General features: G+C 42.4%; 1 protein-coding gene across 1 annotated transcript; it reads left to right on the top strand.

The window, feature by feature from the left end:
• Positions 1–530: 530 nt before the first annotated feature.
• Positions 531–2,909, top strand: LOC110713541. Its single transcript, XM_021891991.1, has 3 exons — positions 531–1,810; positions 1,973–2,058; positions 2,491–2,909. The coding sequence occupies exons 1-3, from the start codon at positions 531–533 to the stop codon at positions 2,907–2,909; spliced, it is 1,785 nt and encodes a 594-aa protein (XP_021747683.1).
• The last annotated feature ends 23,207 nt before the right edge of the window (positions 2,910–26,116 follow it).

The raw sequence follows: 26,116 nt of genomic DNA, 5'->3' as shown, positions 1-26,116 counted from the left end.
GGAAGAAACTTAGGGGACGATTTGTTCCTTCTAATTACAAGCAATCCATGTATGTGAAATGGAGCACTTCGCAGCAAGAAGGGAGTAGTGTGGAGGAATACATTAAAGAATTTGAGAAACTTTCCATTGTGTGCGAAATAGTGGAAAATGAAGAACTCAAATTAGGGAGGTTTATGGCTGGTTTGGATAAGGATATTTATGAGAAAGTAGAAGTGCAACCCAATCTGACCTTTGATGAAGCTTGTAAGCTTTCGGTGAAATTTGACAATCAAAAGAAGAAGAAGAAACCTTCGAACCCTTTTGACCCAAAATTCAAACGCCCATTTAACCCACCAAAAGAAACCCCTTCCTTTCCAAATTCCACTACCAAAAAGAACCCTACCTCATTTGATCTTTCACAAAAAGAAAAAGGAAAAGCCAAAACCGGAGACTTAAGTGACATTGTTTGTTTCAAATGTCACGGAAGAGGACACTACAAGAGAGATTGTCCTAATGCAAGAGCTTTAACCATACGAGAGCTTAAGAATATGATGGCACAACCTTTTGTCCTTGAAGAAGAGAAGGAGGACGAAAATGGTAGTGAAAATGTACCTTTAGAGTCTTATGATTCTAATGAGGAGGAAAAGCAAGTTGATGACTGTTTTCCCGAAAAAAATAGTCTAGTAATGAGGAGAGCCCTCCAAATGCACGTGGAGGTTGAGAAAACCCCAATTCAAAGAGAAAATGTCTTCTTAACCAAATGCAAGGTTAATGAAGATGTGTGTGACTTGATTGTTGATAGTGGCAGTGAAGCTAATGTTGTGTCAAGTGATCTTGTTAAGAAACTTGACTTGAAGACTACTAGACATCCTACTCCTTACAAGTTGAGTTGGATTGATAAGAGCAAGAGTACGGGAGTTAGAAAACAATGTCTAGTAAAATTTCAGATTGGTTCGTATGTGGATGAAATTTTATGTGATGTCATTCCCATGGATGCTTGTCACATTTTGTTAGGGAGGCCATGGCAAAGTGACAAAAAATCAGTACATGATGGCCTATCAAACACCTACACCATTACTCACCAAGGCAGCAAGAAAGTGTTGCACCCCTTACCACCACAAAAAAGCCTTTCCCAAATACAATCCCCACCACCACAAAAAGAGCCCAAAAGAAAGGACATTTTGTTGCTTTCCTTAAAAGAATTCGAAAACTCTTTGGAGAAGGAAGATGAAGTGTTCTTATTGTTTTCTAAAGAGGAACACGAAGGTTTTGTCCAACAAAACCCTAGGCTAGCCGCATTGATCAAGGAGTATGAAGATGTTTTTCCTAGTGAATTACCACAAGGGTTGCCTCCTATTCGTGGTATAGAACATCAAATAGATTTGATTCCGGGAGCCCCCCTTCCAAATAAACCCCCTTATAGATGCAATCCCATGGAAACTAAGGAATTACAAAGACAAACTAAGGAGTTGATGCAAATGGGTTACGTGAGAGAATCCATGAGTCCTTGTGCCGTTCCAGCTTTGTTAGTGCCAAAAAAGGATGGAACATGGAGGATGTGTATTGATAGTAGGGCGGTGAATAACATAACCATTAAGTATAGGTTTCCTATTCCTAGACTTGATGATATGTTAGATGAGTTGAGTGGAGCTCAAGTGTTTTCCAAGATAGATTTGAGGAGTGGATATCACCAAATTAGAATGAGGGAAGGTGATGAATGGAAAACAGCCTTTAAAACTAAGCATGGTTTGTATGAGTGGCTTGTTATGCCATTTGGATTAACAAATGCTCCAAGCACCTTCATGAGACTTATGAACGAAATGTTGAGGCCATTTTTGGGGAAGTTTGTAGTTGTTTACTTAGATGACATTCTCATCTATAGTAAAAATGAGGAGGAGCACTTGAAACACTTGGAAGAGATTTTCAAAACCTTGAGAGAGCAACAATTGTATGGAAAGTTGGAGAAGTGCCATTTTTTGCTAACAGATATTGTTTTCCTTGGTTATATTATTTCGGGTGAAGGAATTAAAGTTGATCCAAGCAAAGTGGAAGCCATTTCTTCATGGCCAATTCCAAAAACAGTCACGGAGGTTCGTTCATTTCATGGACTTACTTCGTTCTATAGGCGGTTTATTGAACATTTTAGCACCCTTATGGCTCCCATCACCGAATGTACAAAGAAGGGAAGTTTTCAATGGACTCCACAGGCTCAAAAGGCGTTTGAGTTGGTGAAAAAAAAGATGTGTGAAGCGCCGGTTCTAGCCCTTCCAGATTTCATGAAACCATTTGAAGTTGAGTGTGATGCAAGTGGAAAAGGAATAGGGGCTGTCCTAATCCAAGAGAAGAAGCCAATTGCGTATTTTAGTGAGAAATTGAGCCAAGGCAAATTGAATTACCCCACTTATGACAAAGAATTCTATGCCATGGTTCGAGCTTTGGATCATTGGTCACATTATTTGAGGCCACAACCTTTCATCTTACATTCGGATCATGAATCTTTAAGGTTCATTCATGGGCAAAAGAAGTTGAATGCAAGACATGCTAAGTGGGTGGAATTCCTACAATCTTTCAACTTTGCAACCAAGTACAAGAAAGGCAAAACCAATATTGTGGCGGATGCATTATCAAGAAGGCATAATCTTCTTGGAATCATGGAAACTAAAATTCTTGGTTTCGAGGTCATGAAGGAATCATACAAAGATGACCTTGAACTCAAGGAAATCATGGAGTCTTGCAAAAATGGAGTCCACGGTTCATTTGTCATAGTAGATGGTTTCCTTTTCAAAGGGAACAAACTTTGTGTTCCTAAAGGTGCAATTCGAGAGTTGTTGATCAAGGAAGCTCATGGAGGAGGACTTGCTGGTCATATGGGTATACAAAAGACCCTAGAAATCTTACAGTCATTTTTATTGGCCAAAAATGTTAGCTAATGTGCACCAAGTTTTGGCTAGGTGTTCTATTTGTCAAAGAGCCAAAATGACGTTTCATAAGGGAGAGTATAAGCCTTTGCCCATTCCCGAAAGACCTTGGGAAGATTTGAGTATGGATTTCATAATGGCCTTGCCTAGAACAGCTCGTGGAAAAGATTCTATCATGGTGGTCGTTGATCGGTTTTCAAAGATGGCTCATTTCATAGCTTGTAAGAAGGTGGATGATGCGTTCAATGTGGCGCAACTTTTTTTTAAAGAAGTGGCTAGATTACATGGTTTGCCTAGAACCATAGTTTCGGATCGTGACACTAAGTTCGTGAGTCATTTTTGGAAGTCCTTGTGGAGGCTCGTGGGTACTAAGCTACTTTTCTCAACAAGCCATCATCCACAAACGGATGGTCAAACCGAAGTGGTGAACCGAATTCTTGGTTCTTTGCTTCGTGCCTTAGTGAATAAGGGAGGTAAAGATTGGGACTTGAAGTTAGCTCATGCAGAGTTTGCCTACAATAGAACTCCAAGCAAAACTACAAAGTATTCACCTTTTGAAGTTGTGTATGGTGTGAATCCTTATGTGCCGATTGATTACATTTCGCTTCCTAAAGATAAGTTCGTGCATGGGACAGCCAAGGAGCATATAGAATTCATGATTGATGTCCATAAAGAAGTTAGGAAGAACATAGAAAAGGCAAATGAGTCATACAAGAAGAAAGCTAACAAAAACTTGAGAAATATGAAGAAGTTCGAAGTGGGTGATCTTGTGTGGATATTCTTGCGCAAAGAAAGGTTTCCTAAACAAAGGAAACACAAATTTATGCCTAGGGCAGAAGGACCTTTTCAAATCATGGAAAAGATCAATGATAATGCTTACAAAGTGGACCTTGGAGGGCAATTCGGAGTTTCATCAACTTTCAACGTGGGTGACTTGGCTCCTTATCTAGAAGATGATGAGTTGAGGGCAACTCCTTTCGAAGAAGGGGAGGATGATGCAAATCATGACGAGTCCATTAGTCCAATCAAGCATGATCATCCTACAAGTCCAATTCACAAAGAAATCACTCTTGCTAAGTCATTTGAAGATCAAGTGTTAGATACTTTTTGTGCGCATGGACCGTTTCTTGCTAACCAAGGGTTTACTTGTTTACATTCTAGTTATGAATGTTAATGGGCATCCTAGGCACGTTTTGAACAGCCTTAGGCATAGGAAAAGGCGTCCTTGAAGCAAGGAGAAACTTCATTGCAAAGTCATAAACATTTAGCATGAAGAAAGGCATGAATCAAGGGGAGGTTACTCCACGTTTTTGCTGGTTCTTTATGGCTGTTTTTAAGCTTCTTTTCAGCAGTTTTTAAGAGGTTAATTAAGGGTGATTAAAGCCTAAAATCAGTTAAGAAAATCTTTTTAGCTTAGGCGTGATTCTAGGCTAGGTTTTAGCTTTCATGTCTAGTTACAATAAACACACATTAAGCTTGTTTAATGCGTGTAGTTTAGTACTAGTTTGTTTTCTTTATTTAAGCTTATGATATGTAAGTGTATGGCAGATTATGATATATGAATTAAGAAAGTTTTCTCCTTAAAAACTATTTATTCTTGTTGCTAAGATAAATCGTTTTGTTGCCAAGTTTAACTTGACGAATTTGAGTGGTTAAGTGAGTTTTCCTTCCATGCAAATTAAACAACTAGTGGGTTTTAAGTGAGTAATCCTTGCCTACATATCTTGTTTGTTCAAGTGAGTAATCCTTACAAACTAATCCTTCTTTCCTCTATAAAACGTTCCTTAACCATTTCCAAAACACCTACAAACCTTTACCCGTAATTTAACTTAAAACACCAACCTTTTTTTCTTTCCACTTAAGTTTGATCCATTAAGCTTGTATTAACTAAGACTTTCTATTAGTTTTTACATCAAAAACAAAAGCATGGAAATAAAAATAAAAACAAAGCGAGAAGACTAAGAAAAGGGAAGATAAAGGAGAAAAGAAAAGAGGAAGCAAAACTAAGTAAAAATGCTTAAAAAAAAGGGCCAAACAAGTGCAAATTTGGGGAGAATCCTTAGAGAAAAAGGATAAAAGAGTGGCATAAATTCTACTCATCAACATCTCGAGCTTTTTTCTTGAATCACGGTGACAACTTTCCCAATCATACAAAATGTTGTCGAATACGGCCTCATCACAAACCGTTCTTATCAAATCTAAGTGACAACCTCCACAATCTTAGCAAACGTCGTCGAAGACTGCCCATCCTGTGCTACATTCTCAAATCTAGGTGACAACCTCCTCAACTTAGCGAACGTCGTCAAAGACTGCCCATCTCGTGCTATCTTCTCCAATCCAGGTGACAACCCCCTCAATCTTAGCAAACGTCATCGACGATAACTTCGCTTGAAGTCATCCTTAGTTTTCCGTGACAACTCTCCACAAGTTAGGGAATTTCGTTGAAGATAACCTTTCTTGAGTCATCCTTTAGCTTCCTGACAACTTTCCTCATCCTAGGGAACGTTATCAAAGATATTTTCGCTTGAAGTCATCCTCAGTCGTTGCGATAATATTCCGAAGAAAATTAACGAAAACCAACGCTTGTTGATCCTTAAAGCTCGCTTGAACTTTTCAGCCGTGATATTTGCTGAAATTTCCGTGGTGCCAAAACGTCGGCGCATTTTTCTGCTTGTGAACCATTTCGTCGGTTCCCCTGCTACTTATAAACCATTATGTTGGTGCTTTCTGCTGCTTGTGAACCATTATGTCGGTGCTTTTGCGATCAGCCAATGTTTAGGCACTTTAAGCTAAGTGAGACGATCTTTTATCATGTCGATCACCTGTTGTTATTGTAACCAAGCCTATTACTTAATCATGTCAAATTGCTTATAGGGGCTAATTGGCGTACCAAGGAACCCGAAATTGCTGCATAAAGTCCACTTAATCTAATATGGGGCCACACATCTTGTAGTCGTACTAGCGCACGCCGGAGCACGCTGTCGACAGCATTTTGCGTTGTTGTTCGTTGCTCGATTTCGCTCTGAACCTTCAACTTGGTTGTTTCCATTCAACCAAATTTGCTCAAATCTTTTGCAAATTAAAGCTCTTCATCTCTAATTTGATCCATGTAAGTTTTTCTCAAACTCCTCTTATCTTGGAAGAATTTCAAGCGTTTATATTCGCGGTTTATTGAAAAATCCAGGAACATTCTTGCTCGCTTGCTCTTTGGAAGTGATAGCTTCCTATGCCTTGAAACTCTGTTGAAAACTCTATTCTTCAGGATTTTACCGAATCTGAGGTGCTTGATCAAAATTTGGCCGTGCTCGATCATTCAGGCCGATCGCCAATCTAACTATGATGAGGCCGACTCTAGTTGATTTGCTAAGCCGTTTGGGTCCTTTTGCTTCAAATCATTTTTACCTGCATTTATATTTTTTACTATAGGACTTTGCTCATCTTTTCTTTAGTGGTTGGCCTAAGGCTCAGTGTTGCTTGACTCATTGAATAAACTTAATGTGTTTTTAACAAATATGACTTGTCATGACTTGTCATGACTTGACTAAAAGCGTTTTGACACACATGGCTTGACATGAATCAAGGTGTAAACTTTACTTAATACGATTGACCAAATCAAGGTCGACTCAACTCAATTGTGACTTGTGTGTGAAAGGTTTTGACTCATGAGACTCGATATGTACATGACTTATGTGTGCATGCGACAAAAATTTTTCGTCATTGTAGGCGTCGTTCGAAGTGCGCCTACGTTAAAGCATATGTGTGAATATGCTTGGCACTCATAGGAAGTGAGAATTGACATAATACGATTAGGGACAAGGAAAGTAGGGAGCCGCCAACAAGTTTTTAAAGAACTTGTAAACCATTCACGGATTATAAAAGGCAACCACGAATAATGGACAACGATAGGCAACAACGATTAACCCGTAAAGGTTACACCCCATTCATAATCCATGAGATTACTAACTCCATATGGTTTAGAACCACGAAAGTGATAAGTGACTTTTATGTCACTTTTAGGGTGTTTATTGAGTCGTTTTCCGGCTTATTTTCCAATAATTTAGCCCATTTTGTCCTTTATTTCTATTATTTGCTTATTCTCGTCTTTTATCTTTATTTTAAGTATTTTAGTAGTTTTTAATAGTTTTTAGCTTATTTTCTTAATTTATTTAATTTATCTTATATTCTATGTTTATATTTTAAGTATTTAGTTCTTGTTTTCTAATAAGTTCCTATTTTCTCTCATTTTCTTATTTTTTTTTTTTATTTTCATGTTTGTTCTCTTTATTTTATTTAATTTCTTTTGATTTTATTTTTTATGTTATTTTTATTTTATTTTATTTTATCTTTATTTTATTTTATTTCGTGGTAATACCCTCGTGTTTTTGGTTGTAGGTGTTCCGGATTTCAAGTTCAAATCGTGTTCGGGGTCCGAGGTTCGAGTCAATTCGCACCAGCAGCCCCTGCTCCTCCTTCTCACACCCACACCTCACGCAACAACAACAATACCAAACCACCTTCTACCAACCTCCACCAGCTGCCATGAAACCCCAACTGCGAACAGCCACCACAACTACAACCACCAGCACCTCACCTCCAATACACCAACACCCAGCAACCCTTGCTCCCTCAAGCAACAGCCGCACACCACCACCTTCAGCCACCCAAACCACCAGATCCACCACTGCTTTCCCCCAATTCACCAACACCAACAGCAATAGCCACACCTCCCATTTCGCCACCAAAACCGCCAGCAAGTACCACCTTTAATTCGACCCCCGCAACACCAATTAAACCACCAACACCACCTATCAGCCCACCACAACCCGCAACAACAATTACCATCTCCAATCAACAACACCCACCCAAATAACCACCAAATTACTCACCTAATAGCCACGCAACTCACAACACCCAAACTCACAGCCAAGCCAATTCGCGGCCGCGCAGCCCTGTTAGAAAGCACACAAATTGGAGTCCAAAATCGAGTTGAGGCAGTAGCTTTGCGCGACTTGCTGTGCGACTTCTGTGAGGGCGCGCAATTGTGGGTCAATCACGAGTTTTTCACGTGATTTTAATGAAAATCGGACGGCCACGATTTGATGCTAGATGATGATAGTGTTGATGAACGGTGAGGATGATTGTTTGTTGTTGATATGGTGACTGGAAGCAGCCAAATTCGAATGGGAGAAGATGAGGGTAATCTGATATTTCGTGGGTTTTGGTGGAAATTGGGGGTTTTGGGGATTTCTTTTTCCCATTTCATTTTTCTTTTATTTTTTTATTTTATTGTAGTTTTGTTCTTTTTTGGTATTTAGTTTTGTTATTTTAATTATTTTATTTAGTTTTATTTTCATTTTATTTTCTTTTGTTTTATTTTAAGCCTTGTATTATAAATACCCCTTTTGGGGTTATTTTCTAAATAACTTTGAATCAACATTTTATTTTAGATAGTTTAGATTAGTTTAGCCTTTACTTTCTCTCTCTTAGGGTTAGTTTAGGAGTAGTGTAGAGAAAGAAAGCTTGGATTTCCATGGAGTTTTTGAGAGGTTGAAGAAGCAACTTTGTGGAACTTCTTCTCATCTATTCAATGAGCATTTTCGAATTTTCTCTCATCTTTATTTCTTTTCTTAATTCTTAGTTTTTTTTGCTTTTTGTTTGTTGATTTGAGTATATTAATTAGTTTGTTTATTTAATCTTGTTTTTATTCTTATTTTACCTTGTTTTCTATGTCTTTCTTAATTATGTTAGCTTAGGTCTTGTTCTAGGGAATTGGATGAAGGTTATATTAATGAATTGAATGATTGATTGTGATTAGTATGAAATTGTTTCTTGATTATTGTGTATGGGTGATGCTTTTATGGATTAGAATCTTTCTAGCTAATCGATTATTTGCTCTTAATTGTGATTTCAATTAATTGTGCGAGAGTGAGTTGGTTGAGAGCCCTAAATTCTTCCATACCTTTGCTAGGCTAGTTGCACGAGAGTGAATTAGTTGAGTAGGATAATTAACATGCTTAATTGTGCGAGAGTGAATTAAATGTGTTGATTGTTCCTAATCAAGGTCATTTTCATCTAATTGTATGATGTTATTGAATGTATTGATGTGATTGGATTCCACTTTCCCTAGTTTTAGTTATTTGTTCTTAGTTGTGTTTAGTTGAACCTCTCTCTATCTCACAAGCTTTCCTACTAGTCTAGTTAGCACAAATTGATACACTTAGTCCTTTTGGGTTCGACCCTTTACTTGCCACTAACTAGTTTAGTGTAAGTTTAGGTATTATAAATTTCTAATTTGGTTAGGGTTAGTAGTCCCAACGACCCACTTTCACCCTCGACCAAATTTTGGCGCCGTTGCCGGGGACTAAGGCGTTCATTAGTTTGTGTTGATTATATTAGCTAGGTTCTTGTATATTATTTGATTTTGTTTGCTTTTCTTTGTTCTTTGTATAAAAATGGCATGCTTATCTTTACCTCAATTTGATGGTGAACCCTTCTATTCTTACTTTGAAAGACTAGATGGTTTCCTTAGTTACCATGGGTGTTCTCTTAGTGATGCTTGTGGTATAGCTTATTGGGGCATGAATGAGTATACTAGGGGAATGGTTGAGGACATGAATAATGGTATATTTTGTCATTTGTCTATGCATGATGATTGGGATTTCTTCACATGGTTTGCTAGGGATTCTTTTGATAGAGAATCTCATTTTTCTTGCTTTGATTCTCAATGCCAAGATTCTTTTAATTTTTGCATGAATTCTCTTGATACTTCTTATGTGCCTTGTGATGATCCAAGTATGCAAGTTGACCCCTTTCCCTCTTATGCTCATTGTGATGAGGTTTGTGCTAATTTTGATGATGTGCAATTTGACTTTGATCATGAACCTCAAACCAATAACATTGATGCCCAAATTCTCTCTCAAATGCAATATCTCACCCAACAAATCCAAGAGCTTCAAGAGGAACAAAAATTGAGAGAAGTGAAGCTTGCCCAAGTGATGAGTGCTATGTTTGATTTAGATGGACGTGAGGCACCTCACTTGGAGTGTGAGAGTGTTGTTGAGGATGATATAGGGCAAGGGTGTGAAGTTGAGGGGAGATTTTCTTGTGATGAGAGGATTTTTGAGGATTTTGATCCTGTTCATTCCCCATTTGAGCTTGTTTGTCATCCTTCCCCTTATTCACCCCTTTTGAGAGCTTCCCTTGGTAAGGATGTGAGTGAGCCATCTTCATGTTTGAATGAGGGAGTTCATAAGGAAGATGATGGTGAGTTTGAGAAATCAAGAGAGATTGAGAGTCCCTTGAGTGATGGTGGAAGAGTTGTGAATGAAGAAAATGTCAATTTTGAGGATTCCAACCCCCTTCCCCATCTTGATGAGTCTACCTTGCATGTTGGTGACCCTTCTATCCATGAGTATTTGAACTCATTTGAGGTTATGGCTAGTATGTTCATTGAAGGTGTAACAAATCATTATAGCCTCTTGAGAGAGTTAATTGGCAATGCTTCGTGGGAAAGGCATGAGTTTGAGAGAAACCTTTATCCTTTCATGCATGGTTTAGAGACTCTAGGCTTTGAGGATCTTGAGAGAGTTGTTATTCATCGTTGTGATAGAGAGGAGGATGAGGTTATTTCTATTGGAAAGTTTTTGTTTGAGGGAGATTTGAGTCATGAGTGTTCTTTTGAGGATTCTATGATTGATTTTCATGTCCTCATTGGTGATGTGAGGCTTTGTGAGACCATTGTTTCTCCTCCCCTTCCTCATGTCCCTTTCTCAAAGAAATTTGACCATATCTCCTACTATCCCATGTTCCTCCCTTCTTTTGTCAAAGAGCCTATTGAGGACCTTCTCTTGTTTGATGAGACTTTTCCTTTTCATCCTCCTATTATTAAGGAAATGGGTGATTGTGCCACCCAAAAAGATTTTGAGGAGGTTTTTCCATTTTATTCTTTTCCTTATTTTTCTTCTTCTTTCTCTTCTTATTTTCTTGATTTTTCTTTTGATTTTTCTTCTTTCTTTTGGCATCTTCCTCCTCACTTACGTGCAATAATCTTGTTGGACGTCCTCCTTCCTTCATTTGCCCACTTGTTATCATATGAAATGTGTAGTAGTGCATTTGATAAGCTCTTGCGTTCGTTGCAATATTATTTACTAAAGTGGTCTCGCTTGGACGTTAAACAAGCCTTTCTCGGGAAGTAACCCGAGGTTTTCATTGCTTTCATTTTCGTTTCTTTTTAGATTAGATTTTCTCTCATGGAAACGTTTGTGTGCCTTTCGCTAGGTACATAACTTGATATACACTTATGCATTGGTTTGGATCAAGAATCAAGGAAGTTTGATGCCTATTTTTGCTAGCATATGGAATCGAGATTCAATTCAAGAGGAAATCGGCTTTGAAAGGTTAAATTGGTTCATTTGCGAGTAATTACACCCACCAATATCTGGTAATATCTTTCCTAGCTCTTTCTCTAATGGTTGGTGACTCGTTGGACGTGTGTTGGTTTGTTGGATTGATTTCTTTCTTTCCCCTCCCATGGATTATTTGGTTTATGTTTGAGTATATTGTCTCATTAAAGCTTGGGGGAGGGTATTCTATCATGCTTTGGTGGGATGTTGATTCATTTATGCCATGCACTTGAGTATATGCATTTCCATGTCTTTTATTATATTTTGAAAAATCCAAAAGATTTTTGTTTACTTTCAAGGTAATTTTGGCAAAATTTGTTTTGTTTTTTCTTATTTTGGACATTTTGTTTTGGGACTTGAATCTTTGAATGTTTTTCTTCCTAAGTGGTAAATGTATGCACGGTTTGAGAGTGTTATTGGTTGACGCTAGGATACTATATGATAAGGTAGTCGGGTTAAGAACTTTTAGGGGTCCATGAAGCCTTAATTCACGGGAATGTGGTAAGATGGAGTTGCTCTCTATAGTGGATTTGAAACCCTTGGTTGGTATTTGTTTCGTTATAATCCCTTGTGAGCTTCATTTGTTCTAGCCTTTATCACCTTGTTGAGCGGCTATTTAGGATCCTTGACTATGTATGTCTTAGTCCTTGTTTTGACCTCTAGCTCCCAAGATCGTGACCGAGCCACTCTAGGGGAGGAAAAGGGCACCTTTTCTCATTTTTCTTTATCTTCTTTTTATTTTGTTACAAATTTGGTTTTCTATTTTGCATCAACCTACTTATTAACCAATTTGAGCCTAATGTTTCCCGCTCTTGTTTAAACCGCGTTACAAACCTAATGGCCTATGTTTACCAATCTTTTAGTTAGTGAAGCATTGGCATGTGAGGTTTGAGTTTTGAGAGTGTTAAAATTGAACAAGACATTTTGTGAATTGTTTAAGTACGGTATTGAAAGTTGAGCTTGAAAAGAAAATGCAAAAAAAAAAAAAAAAAAAAAAGAGTTTGAGAAGAAAGATGCAATTCAAGAAAATCAAATGAAGTTTCAAGAAAAATCCGTCCATAGTAAAAAAAAAAGGCAAGGACATCAAATATGAGCTAAAAAAATAAATAAATAAATTGAAAAAGAAACAAAAAACACAAAAATATTTTAGTTTGGTTTCGTTTTCTTCCTAGTTTAAGCATTGAGGACAATGCTTTGTTCAAGCTTGGGGGGAAGCGTTACTTCATTTTTGGTATATATTGTGTTAGTGTTGAATAAGCTTGGGGGAGATGGCATTATTGGTATTTTTATTTGATATTTTGTGACTTCTTGAGTTTGTTTTTGAGAGTAGGCCACTCTTTTGCTTCATTTAGGAAATATCACCAAAATTTTCAAATTTTTCCCCGCCTTAACCCTTAGCCTTACGTTACAACCCAATAAAAGACTCTTAGACTTTAGTGGGGTTAGGTCAAAGAACGGTGGAGGGAGATAGACTTCAAACTTATGGAGAGAGTATGCATAGTTGAGATGTCGGGATTACCTTCTCAAAGTTTTTCATTTCTTTATCTTTTTTCAGTTCCTTCGTGGAATCATGAGAAACTAGCTTAAGGGTTGATTTGAAGCTAGTGGAGAGAACGCGGCCCGATTGGTTGGGGCTAGGGTGGATTGTGTCCCCATGAGTTCTCTATGCTTAGCATATGTTATGTTTCAGTCAACCATTGACATCTTGGAACGTGCATACATTTGTCTATTTAGAAAGGTTTGCATTCATTGGTGCTTGTTCCTATCTCTTGTCCAAATATGAATTTGTGTTTTCTTTCTCTTTTTATGTTCCTTTTTCTTTTCTTTTTATTGCCTTGCCTTGGTTTTTATTTAGAGTTGTGGGTTAAACTCTTAGGACACCCTCACGAGAGCATACTCGTCCTCTAGGGCGATCTAGGGGTTTAAAGGGCTTGTCTATAGTTGCTAAAATTGACCGTGATTTCTACGAAAGTGAGTTAGTGTACATTCTTGTCTCCTTTAGTGTCTTAGTTTTGCTTGAATAATTCACTCTCCTTCTCTCGTGTTTCATGTTAATTTGCTCGAGGACGAACAAAAGGTAAGCTTGGGGGAGTTTGATAAATGACTTTTATGTCACTTTTAGGGTGTTTATTGAGTCGTTTTTCGGCTTATTTTCCAATAATTTAGCCCATTTTGTCCTTTATTTCTATTATTTGCTTATTCTCGTCTTCTATCTTTATTTTGAGTATTTTAGTAGTTTTTAATAGTTTTTAGCTTATTTTCTTAATTTATTTAATTTATCTTATATTCTATGTTTATATTTTAAGTTTTTAGTTCTTGTTTTCTAATAAGTTCCTAGTCTATCTCATTTTCTTATTTTTTTTTTATTTTCATGTTTGTTCTCTTTATTTTATTTAATTTCTTTTTATTTTATTTTTTATGTTATTTTTATTTTATTTTATTTTATATTTATTTTATTTATTTCGTGGTAATACCCTCGTGTTTTTGGTTGTAGGTGTTCCGGGTTTCAAGTTCAAATCGTGTTCGGGGTCCGAGGTTTGAGGCAATTCGCACCAGCAGCCCCTGCTCCTCCTTCTCACACCCGTACCTCACGCAACAACAACAATACCAAACCACCTTCTACCAACCTCTACCATCTGCCACGCAACCCCAACTGCGAACAGCCACCACAACTACAACCACCAGCACCTCACCTCCAATACACCAACACCCAGCAACCCCTGCTCCCTCACACCACTGCTTTCCCCCAATTCACCAACACTAACAGCAATAGCCAAACCTCCCATTTCCCCCAAGCCACGCAACTCACAACACCCAAACTCATAGCCAAGCCAATTCACGGCCGCGCAGCCCTATCAAAAAGCGCACAAATTGGAGTCCAAAATCGAGTTGAGGTAGTAGCTTTGCGTGACTTGCTGTGCGACTTCTGTGCGGGCGCGCAATTGTGGGTCAATCACGAGCTTTTCACGTGATTTTAATGAAAATCAGACGGCCACGATTTGATGCTAGATGATGATAGTGTTGATGAACGGTGAGGATGATTGTTTGTTGTTGATATGGTGACTGGAAGCAGCCAAATTCGAATGGGAGAAGATGGGGGTAGTCTGATATTTCGTGGGTTTTGGTGGAAATTGGGGGTTTTGGGGATTTCTTTTTCCCATTTCATTTTTCTTTTATTTTTTTTTTTATTGTAGTTTTGTTCTTTTTTTGTATTTAGTTTTGTTATTTTAATTATTTTATTTAGTTTTATTTTCATTTAATTTTTTTTGTTTTATTTTAAGCCTTGTATTATATAAATACCCCTTTTGGGGTTATTTTCTAAATAACTTTGAATCAACATTTTATTTTAGATAGTTTAGATTAGTTTAGCCTTTATTTTCTCTCTCTTAGGGTTAGTTTAGGAGTAGTGTAGAGAGAGAAAGCTTGTGTATAGGGTATTTTTACCCTAGGCACGTGGACCAATGAGAGGTCGCCACGTGTCAAGCTTAGGATGGCCTATGTGGCTCAACATCCTCTTGACACTTGGCGCCCTCAGATATGTTTCTGAATTGGCGGCTTTCAAAGGCCCAAACTCCTAGAAGCGCTGTAAAACGGCGCAGCCTACCAGAATCTAGGTCAAGTGACCTAGGTAGGGGCACATTTTCCAATGACCCTATAAATAGGGAGATATTTACCCATTTTGGGTGGACATTCAATCATTTATTACACCCTTATTCTCTTACATCAGAGAAAGACCTGAGCTTGGAATCCGAGCAGATACCCACCTAAATTTCCGTTCTCTATATTCCGTTTCAAGTTACTAACTTGTGCGTCGGAGGCCGAGCACCACCCAACCGGTGTCTCCGTTTGTTTTGCAGGTACAGCTCACAGCGGATCAGTTTTCGTGTTGTAGCTCTCCCAAGGGACAAAAACACCCAAAACATTTGGCGCCGTCTGTGGGGAGAGTACCTCGAAGATGGTTCAAGAGTCTGTACCACCCTCTAACCGTCTAGGCGATGACCCAGAAGTTTTTAAAGACCAGGAGGATGAAGATCCTCAGGTTGAGATCTTTACCGCCGAAGACGGCTCTCTCAGAATCAAGCGCATCCGGCCTAAAGAGACTCTGGAGCGGGATGCCTCCCAGGCGGGTCCAAGTAGATCCACTGGGCAGCTGGATCAGCCCCTGTCACTCGAGACGAACTCATGAGATTCATGACAAGCTTCAAGGGTGAAATTAAAGAGCTGATCACCAAAAGCCGGGCTGGCCCTAGTAAAGGCCAGTCGGCGAAGAAGACTCCTCAAGAAAAGGGGAAGTCAGTCAGAAACCGGCAGCCCACTCCTCATCCAAAGGAGAAGGCAGCCGGGACCATTGATTGGTCGAGGATTCTCCTTCCTGGGAAGAATACCAACAACACTCGCCGGACTCAGCAGCCGGTGAGAAGTAAAAAAGCAACTCTTGATGCCCGGGGGATCATCAACCGGAAGAGAAACCAATCGTTGTCTGAGTCGGCTTCAACGTCGAACTTTCCAGACAGCTTCAACAACATTTCTGCAGGGAGTGCACCCTCCTTGCATGAGAGTCAGACAGGCGGTAATACTATCCATTCTGGTCCTCATATAATTGGAGTTGTCCCGTATGTGCCTACTCAGGCTTACGGACAGTATCCCCCTCACTTCATGCAGTCGGCCTTCTTTGGGGGTCAGGCGGCATATCCAAATGTCCATCCATTGGACTGGCAGCTTCGTCTGCTACGCCTGGGTGAACAACCTTCTGCGTTCACCCGGGAGATAACCGAGGCGGCCCAGCCGGCCAAGGTTAAGAACGTGTTGGTTGGTACCTATGATGGTACCACCAATCCGGAAGACCACCTCATGGCTTAAACCAACCTCATGTATCTGCAGGGGTTGGATGATGCCACTTGGTGTCGATGCTTCCCGGCTACATTGAAGGGCATTGCCCAACAATGGTTTGGCAATCTGCCAGCCGGGTCCATCGATAGCTTCAGGAAGCTTGCCTTTATGTTTGCTTCTAACTTCTCAATGAACATCCCTGCTAAGAAAACAAGCCTTGATTTGAGCACTGTTAAGCAGGGAGAGAAAGAAGGGCTGCGCTTGATTAGGGGATTTTTCCCCACCAATCACCATCTGACAAGTGGACCAATCAGGTTCCGCCATGTGTCCGTCACATGGGCCAATAGGAGCCTGCCACGTGTCAAGCAATGATCCGTCCACTATGGACCAATTACGACACGACACGTGTCCTTCCCATGACACCTGAGATAACCGGTCACCTAGGCCCAACTTCCGAGGGAAGCCCAATCAGCCCAAGGTTAACCTAAACCTAGATTGACACGTTTCCCGAGGTTATAAATACCTCCCTTAATCCTCATTAAGGGAGATTACGCTAAAAACAAAGATTACACACATTAAACACTCTCACCTAGAGAGACCCAATCACTTTAATTTCCGCATTAATTACTCCTTAATCAAGTACTAACTTGACCGTCGGAGGCGGATCTCCAATCATCCGGAGCATCCGTTTGTTTTGCAGGTACAGGCGTTCGGTTCCAGTCTCGGAATTGTAACTCTCCCGCAGGACATCAGAAAACCCCGAAACATCTTGGCGCCGTCTGTGGGGAGAGTACTTCTGAGATGGCATCCACGTTTGTACCGGCTCCTGAAGAGAGACGTCCCCTGGACGACCCTCTAGTTCAGTCGGACCACGATACTGAGAATGAATTTGATGTTGAAGCTCACTAAGCTTCAGACGGGACCCTAAGGGCCCGACGTGCCCGTCATACCGAAAGGAGGGAATGGGAACATCTTCAAACTGGAAGGGAGCCAGCAGGCGCACCGCCTATTCGGCAGCAGCCGACTGATGGGTCTGCTCCCATCACAAGGAACGAACTCATGACCTTCATGAGGGACTTCAAGGGAGAAATTTAAGAGTTGATCAACAAGAAGCCGCCTGCTCTGGACAAGGAGCAGTCGGCTAAGAAACCCTCCACTTCACTGAAGAGGAAACCAGTTCAAGGGCGAGAGGCAACCCCTTATCCTAAATCTAGGAAGTGGGAGCCACCTGCCCTTGATTTCACAAAATACCGTTTTCCTACTCCAGGAAATAGGAAACTTGTTCGTCATATTCAGGCGGACGGGTCGAGGAAAACATACACAGACGCTCGGCTACTGCTAGAGCAGAAGAAGAGTGACCGATTGTCAGAGTCGGCCTCTACTTCAAACTTCCAAGACAGTCTGCGAAATACCTCGATGAGGCATACTCAGTCGTATCATGAGAGTCAGTCAGGCGGCACCTCCCGTCAGTCCGGCTTTCATAGCGACCAGGGGGTACCAAACTTACCGTTTGTACCGCAACAACAGTATTTTTTACAGCCACCTCCGTTTGGTGGACATGCAGCAAAAAATGTCCAACCTATGGACTGGCAGCTACGGTTGCTTAGACTTGGTGAACAGCCGTCGGCCTTCTCGAAGGAAATTACTGAAGCCGCTCAGCCGGCCAAAGTGAAAAATGTATTAGTAGGCGCCTATGACGGCACTACTAACCCAGAAGACCATCTGATGGCATTCACCAACCTGATGTACCTTCAAGGGTTGGATGATCCCACTTGGTGCAAGTGTTTCCCAGCGACTCTCAAAGGAATCGCACAACAATGGTTCGGCAACCTGCCGACTGGTTGTGTAAATAACTTCAAGACGCTTGCTTACTTATTCACCTCCAACTTCGCCATGAACATCCCTGCGAAGAAGACGACCCTTGATTTAGGAACAATTCAGCAGGGCGAGAAGGAGGGGCTTCGTTCTTACATCAGGCGGTTTAACCTGATGAGAATACAGAATCAAGGGTTACCGGATGAAGTAGCCTATACTGACTTTTTCGGAGGTCTCAAAGACGGGTCGACCTTCAAATTTGATTTGGTCAGAAAGAGGGTGGCGACTCTTCAAGAGGCCTTGATTGAAGCGGAAGCCTATATACAGGCGACTGATCTTTGTAGTACGGTAAAACAGTCAGACGGGAAAAGGTCCGACAAAAGAGAAGGACGACAGAAGCTGTCGTCAAACAAAGACGAGAAGAGAAAAGAGGTCTGGGCAACTGATTCCTCTAAACAGCCGTCCCAGAAGAAGAAAAAAGAATTCAAACCATACTCCCCAAAGTATGTGTTTAACAAGGATAGCCAATTTATTCTAAAGGAAATCAAGGGACGGATCTCAATTGAGAAGCCGGTCCCCATGAAGGGTTCTGCAAACAATCGGAACCAAGAAAAATTCTGTGATTATCATGAAGATGTTGGTCATCACACCAATGAATGCATCAGTCTCATGCGGTATCTGGACCGCCTGGCTGAGCAAGGTGATCTTGACACTTATGTCAAGAAGTCTACGGGGAACACTTCCTCAAAAAAGCAGTCGACCAAAAAGAATCAACAGGCCGACAGCTCCGATACAGATGATGCAGTCGTCTACACCATTGCAGGCGGCTTCTCAGGAGGCGACCCCACTATTAGGGGCAACAAAGACAATATCAGACGGTTAGATGTAAATTCCGTTCACCAAGAACGGCCCTCCAAATATGTATTTCCTGAGATTGTCATCACTGAAGAAGATCTAGGAGGGGTAAGAGGGCCGCATGACGACCCTATCGTTATTGAATGTAAAGTGGCCAACCAGAGAGTTGGCCGAATCCTCATAGATACCGGAAGCTCCTCAGATCTCATCAGTAGAAAATGTCTGTCGAAACTAAAATATCAGACTGATTGCATACATCCGGCATCCCACCCTTTAGTAGGGTATGGAGGAGGAGTCGTCCACCCAGTGGGACGAGTGGATTTACCCATCCGCCTGGGCTAAAAAGGGGAAGGACGACACATGGTAGTCCGGTTCCTGGTAGTAGAAGAACTCTCGGCTTACAACATGATTCTGGGATGACCAACCCTGAATAATTCCAAGGCTGTTATAATCCCATCTCTTATGTTGCTCAAGTTTTTGAGGGATAATGGAACAGTCAGGTCCCTAAGGGGAGATCAAAGGATGGCCCGAGAGTGCTATCTATGAGGATTCGGCCCACTGTTATGGCCACTGGGTCGAGTGGTGGAAAAATAGACCTTGACAATGTCAAGGAGAGTGCGCCTGTTCAAGAAGCAGGCGGGAAGAAGAGAAAGGCATCCCAGACAGGGGCCGCAAGAAAAGACAGAAAATAGCAATCATTGGCAGAGGAGCGGTCGGATGAATTCCGCCCTCAGCCAGCTGGTGAGCATACGGACCTGATGTTAGATGACTCGCGTCCTGACAGAACAATCAAGGTTGGGACGACTGCTCTAAGGGACCTGGGTGATGACTTTCACAAACTACTGAAAGAATACAAGGACATCTTTGCATTCGAAGTCCATGAAATGCCAGGCATTAGTCCTGATCTGGCGGTACATAAACTGGCCGTGGATCCGAAAAAGAAGCCGGTACGGCAGAAGAAGCGGAACCATGGCAAAGAAAGAAGTCAGGCGGCAGCCGCCGAAGTTAAAAAATTACTTGATGCAGGGTTCATTCGGCAATGTTACTTCCCAGACTGGGTTGCAAATGTGGTGCTTGTTAAAAAGCCGAATGGCACCTGGCGAATGTGTGTAGACTACACAGACTTAAACAAGGCGTGCCCCAAAGACAGTTACCCTCTGCCTAAAATTGATAACCTGGTCGACTCAACAGCCGGCCATGCTTTGATGAGCTTTATGGACGCCTACTCTAGTTTCCATCAAATTCCTTTATGGAAGAAAGATCAGGAGAAGACGGCCTTCGTCACTGATCAGGGGTTATACTGTTACACGGTCATGCCGTTTGGTCTTAAGAATGCCCCGGCCACTTTCCAGCGAATGATAAACACTGTGTTCTTTAATCAAATTGGGAGAAATGTCGAGGCATATATTAATGATATGATTGTCAAGTCTAAACTTCAGAAAGATCATCTGTCGGACCTCCGAGAAACTTTCGCCACACTCAGGCGGCACCATGTCATGCTCAATCCCAAGAAATGTGTCTTTGGAGTTGAGTCTGGGAAATTTCTTGGATTCCTTATCAATCAGAGAGGAATAGAGGCGAACCCTGAGAAGGTGCAGGCGGTCATTGACATGCAGTCGCCTCGTACCATCCGAGAGGTTCAGAAGTTAACAGGTTGTCTGGCGACCTTGGGAAGATTTCTAAGCCGATCAGGCGACAAATGCCTATACTTTTTCCAGGCAATTAAGAAAAAGGCAAGGTTTGAATGGGGGCCGGATGCTGAGGCGGCCTTCCAGAAATTGAAAGTTCACTTGCATTCCTTGCCGAGGCTGGTCAGTCCTTTGCCCAAAGAAGTACTCTACATGTACCTGGCCGTCTCTGATCATGCGTTAAGCGTTGTTCTCCTTGCTGAAAGAGACGGTTGTCAGCTCCTGGTCTACTTTGTCAGTCATGTACTGAAAAATGCCGAGTTGAGGTATCCCTTAGTGGAGAAATTTGGTCTTGCACTCTTCATGGCTATTAAAAAATTGAAGCCCTACTTTTTGGCACATGCAGTCGTCGTGTATATAGACCAACCTATCAAGCGGCCACTGACCATCATGGAGTCGTCAGGCCGAATGATCAAATGGGCCATAGAAATACAGAGCCTCGAAGTTACTTTCGAGCCTAGAAAAGCAGTGAAGGGGCAAGCCTTTGCTGACTTTATTGTTGAGATGACTCGTCCTCCTGACTCTCAAGTTACAGACCAAGTCTGGAAGGTATATGTGGATGGAAGCTCTACTTCAAATGGTTGTGGAGCAGGAGTCATATGTCAGTCGCCAGAGGGCGACAGGTACGCTCTACTTCAAACAATGAGGCAGAATATGAAGCTTTACTAGCCGGAATCCGCATGTGCAAGGCGGCAGGAGCAAGAAAAATAGACGCCTGTTCCGATTCACAATTGATAGTGAGTCAGTACAATGGCGAATACGAAGCAACCCATCCGGCCATGATCAAGTATTTACAGGCGGTCCGACAAGCAGTCGGCTCCCTTGAGGATTTCCATCTGACCCATGTGCCGAGATCAGAAAACAACTAGGCGGATGCACTTTCAAAATTAGCATCATCCGCCTCCTGTGATACTCCTCGAACTGTTTTTTGGGAAGTAATGGAGAGGAGAAGCATTGAGGAAGAACCTATTGGAATCTTAGACAGAAGCTCAACCTGGATGGATCCAATCAGGGCATATCTGACAAATGGTACCCTGTCGGATGATCATCAACAGGCGGCAGCACTGAAAAAACGAGCAACCAGTTTTGAAATAATAAAGGGAGAACTTCACAAAAGGGGGTACCTTCAACCCTTCTTAAAGTGTGTTACTCCAGAAAAGGGGCGAGAGATACTGGACGATCTTCATTCTGGTTACTGTGCTTCCCATATAGGCGGTAGGACGCTTGCTCAACGGGCAAGGCGGCAGGGATACTTTTGGCCTACTTTAGAAGCAGATGCAATGGAGATGGTGAAGAAATGTGACAAGTGCCAAAGGTTTGGCAAGCTAATTCACCGTCCGGCTACTGACCTCACTACCATTCATAGCCCACTACCGTTTGATAAGTGGGGCATGGATATTCTGGGTCCATACTTGTTGCCGTCGACTACTTCACTAAATGGGTAGAGCGGAGGCTGTAAACGGAATCAAGACGAAGGATGTAATTTCATTCATTTGGAAAAATGTCATCACCCGGTTCGGGGTTCCCATGTCTATGGTTTTTGATAATGGTCCCCAATTTGAGACGCCTGTTCTCAAAAGCTGGTTGGGTGACCAAGGAATTGCACACTACTTTGCATCTGTCGGCCGTCCACAAGCAAACGACCAGGTAGAAGCCTTTAATAAAATCATCTCAGACGGTCTCAAGAAAAAGATTGAACGAGCAGGCGGCCTATGGGCGGATGAATTACCACATGTTCTCTGGGCCATTAGGACGACTGAAAAAGGGGTGACTGGAGAAACTCCATTCCTCCTAACTTATGGTGCGGAAGCTGTTCTTCCAATAGAACACTACGAGCCGATCTTCGAGTAATGCTATATGACGAAGAGGCAAACTGGGAAGCCATGCGCCTGGCATTAGACTCACTTCCTGAAAGGAGGGGCAATGCTGTCTTGCGCCATGAAATTTACCGCCTGAGAATGACCAGATCATACAAAAAAAAAGTACACAGGCGTCCACTCAAAGTGGGGGACTTTGTACTTAGAAAAATGGAAGCAGTTGGTAGGGCTAATGAGTCTGGCAAACTAACTCCCAACTGGGAAGGACCCTACCGAATCTGTGAAGAGGTTAGGGACGGTACCTACCGTCTGGGAACACTAGACGGACAACCGTTGCCTCGAACTTGGAATGTAGATAATCTTAAGAAATATTTCTTTTGAATAGTCAAGGGCTACTTAATAAAAGTTTGCATACTTAATATTCAATTTTGTACTAAGAGGGGCATGCCTGCTGACAAACAGTCGGCTACTCTCCATGTTTAATTTTTATTCTTACTTAAGAGGGGCAGGCCGCCTATACATTTACAGTCGGCTACTCTCCATTGAGTATTTTACTCTATCTTCAGAGGGGCATGCCGTCTGTGCCTTTACAGTCGGCTACTCTCCATTGAGTATTTTACTCTATCTTCAGAGGGGCATGCCGCCTGTACCTTTACAGTCGGCTACTCTCCATTGAATATTTTACTCTATCACCATAGGGGCATGCCGTCTGGACATATAGTCGGCTACTCTCCATAGAAGAGGGCCGACTGGTTCCAAACACACAGCCACCCCCCTTATACTTAACTAAAAATGATCAGGGCCTGGCCGACCCTGTGCCTAAACAGGCGGCTACCCTCCTTTTACTTAGCACCTACGTTCTCCAAGAACTAACTAAGGCCACAGGCCGAATGATCAGACCAGGCGCCAAGCCAACTGATCCAATCTTCAAAACTAATACGACCTGTCCCAACATCATAGCAGGCGTCCGACGGCATCCCTCCGGATGAAATTCGTCGCAGAGAGCAGCTCCCTTTTGGGTGGAACATTGCTCTATAAACTAATTACACGGCACCTATACGACTGCCCCCAAGGGCAACCACGTAGCCGTTTTTGAGACAAGGATAACTCTATCACTAACCAAACCAGTGGTAGCAGTTGGCATCTGAGTCAGATGACCGCCTGTATTACTTGGGATAAATGCAGGGGGTACCTCTTGAGTTAATAGCCAACAAACATTGGCGAATCAAAAGGTTCAGCCGGCCTCCGCCGCCTGGTACCTTTACTACTCAAGCAGGAGTGACGGCGACTGAGTAACTCCAAAGTTAACTCATAGTCACGCTCTCAAACTTAGTATGGAGACTAAAAGGTATGAGTCGTCCGCCTGTTTTTAGCAAACAGGGGCTCTCAACCACTACTCCTGCTAGGTTAACAACTTATGAGTTAAAAGCCAACAAACATTGGCGAATAAAGGGGAACAACCGGTATCCACCGCTTGATACCTCTACTACTCAGTTACTTGGCGACTAGGTAACAATCATGTTTACTTGGTCACTCCTTAAAAATTTTAGTATGAAACTAAAAAGGTGTTCATACAACACCTGTTCACACTAGATTAAATATGGCGGGAAACAGTCGGCCTAGACGGCCTAAAGTCTCTAGCCTAAAAGCATGACAAGTAGGAAACAACTTTCCTACTTGGTTAATTTTACAAATGACAGGACCGCCTGCCTAAAGGGGATCCAGTCTTTAAAATGGTTCGAATACCGATTGGATAAATGGCCGACTGATCGTCTAGCCTGGAAACAGACAACCAGTCGTCTAGGGGCATAGGCGGCGTGACTAACTATCTGTACCTGTCTGCAACTATCGGCCATGTAAAACAGTCGGTATAGTGTACAATTGGATATCAGAATATTCAATACTTAAACAAATTTTAAGCAAAACAAAAAAAATTCATTAAAAAGAAGCCGGTCATTAAAGACCGGCAAAATATTCAGAGCCCCGGCCCCCTGGCCGGGTAAATACAAACAAACGGCACGCAGGCCGTGGAAAGAAGACATAAAGCTTAAGAAGGGGGCAGATCTTCAATATTAGCAGCTGCCGCCTGGTCAGCACTCTTCTTGCTGGACTCGGCTTCAGCTGCATCCTTCTTTGATGCATTACCCCCAAGCGGCACAAGCGCCACAACCGGCTGCTCCTCCTCCTCCAACGCCTCTTCCTCAGCAGCCGCCAGGATCTCTTGATTATATTTATCAAAACACTGGCGGTACGTTTTTTCCCATGAGGCAAAGTCGGCATTGGGGAAGAGGCGGCCCCAAGTCATGGGTTGGATTTGAGCAGAGTCTTCCATCATCTCCTGGACCAGCTCTTTCTTTTATTGCTCGGCCTTTTCCGAGAGCTCCTGAGTAAGACTCTTCTCCTGGGTCACCAGGCGTACCTTTACGCTCGCCAAGGATTTCTCCAAGGTTTCGTATGAGGACATCTTTTGGCGAAGAGGTCTCAGCTCGGCCTTGAGGTTGTTGATGGTCGCCTCCAGCTCGCTATTCCTCTTCTGGGCCGCCTCTAACTGAGCCCGGATAGCGGCGGTAGCCTGCGCCTGATAATAAAGAATATAATTGGTCAGAACATCATTTTGGGAAATTTGAAACATTTCCTTATCACAGTCAGAGGCGGCCATAGCTTTTGCAGCCTTTACCTCTTTGTTCTTCCGGTCAAGCGGCTTGCGAAGGCCGTTCACTCGGAGCAGGGCCTAAGTAAAAAGGGGAACAGGCGTCAGTTTCCAAACAAAAAAGAAAACAGGCGTCCTGGAATTCAAATACTCAAAAATATGCTAAGTATACCTCAGCAAGGACCCCTGCAATCCCGTCTAGGTCAAGGGTGCCGACACCCCTGACCGCCTCCCTTTCAGCTGGAGGAACAGCCTTGATCACAGACTTGGCCACCTCGACCAAGTCAAGCTCCTGAGGGCCGGCTGCATCAGGCATAAACAAACGGATTAGACCTAGTAAAGAAGGGAGCAAGTCTAAAATTTGCAAGGATAATTTCATACTTCTAGGTGGCCCAGCTAGAGTTTTAAAAGAAGTGGTCGGCTGTTTCTCAGCCGCCACATGTTTCCTGGTAGAACCAGGAGAGCTCGCAACAGTCGTCCTCCGGGCCTTGGGGTCCAGCTGTTGGGAAGAAGAAGCTCTTGGAGCGCCTGTCTAAAAAAGAAGAAAAGAGTCAGTATATGCATAAACACAACTCCAAAAAGAGGGTGAAAGGTTCGAAGCCCACCAAGGGTGCCCCCTTGTTGGGGGAGTCGGTTGAAGACTGTTGCATGATGGAGGCCCGCAACACGGTCGCCGCAGTCTTGGAGGCGGTAATTTTGCTCATGGCGTCCGCTGCAAAAACAAATAGCAAAGTTAATAAAAGTCATAACAAGAAATGCATGGAACAACAGAGTATTCGACAGGACGGCTACCTCTTGAGCACCGACTGCTAAGGCCACAGGCGGCCAAAAAGTACTCGTCGTAGAGCCATTTAAAGCTCGGGACGCAGTGCAGGGGTACTTGCTCTCGTACCCCTGAAGTAGAGTTCACCTTCGACTCTACTTTGAAGAGTACTTTATCTAGGATCTCTTTCTTAGCCTTGGGGGAACAGGCGGCATGCTGCGGCCGCCTGCAAGAAGGGGCAGATTCCTGTTCCACCTATTGAAGCGCTTGTTCAGCTCTGTGTCTGAACTCTCAATGATAAGGAAGGTGCTCCGCCAGTCCTTCCATTTGTTTGCTTTACCTCTCGTCATGAGGTAGCCCCTGTGGCTCGTCAATTGATACCAGCCGGTACCGCCTGCC

The sequence above is a fragment of the Chenopodium quinoa genome, unplaced genomic scaffold, assembly GCF_001683475.1.
Source record: "Chenopodium quinoa cultivar QQ74 unplaced genomic scaffold, ASM168347v1, whole genome shotgun sequence".
NCBI classification, from domain to species: Eukaryota; Viridiplantae; Streptophyta; class Magnoliopsida; order Caryophyllales; family Amaranthaceae; genus Chenopodium; species Chenopodium quinoa.
This window is presented reverse-complemented; position numbering and strand designations above follow the sequence as displayed.

Excerpts from the sequence above, each read along its gene's own strand:
- LOC110713541 (XM_021891991.1), top strand. The coding sequence starts at position 531 with ATGGCACAACCTTTTGTCCTTGAAGAAGAGAAGGAGGACGAAAATGGT. Across the intron at positions 1,811-1,972 it reads ATGAACGAAATGTTGAGGCC|TTTCCTTGGTTATATTATTT; the intron begins ATTTTTGGGGAA and ends AACAGATATTGT. Across the intron at positions 2,059-2,490 it reads TTCATGGCCAATTCCAAAAA|ATGGGCAAAAGAAGTTGAAT; the intron begins CAGTCACGGAGG and ends TAAGGTTCATTC.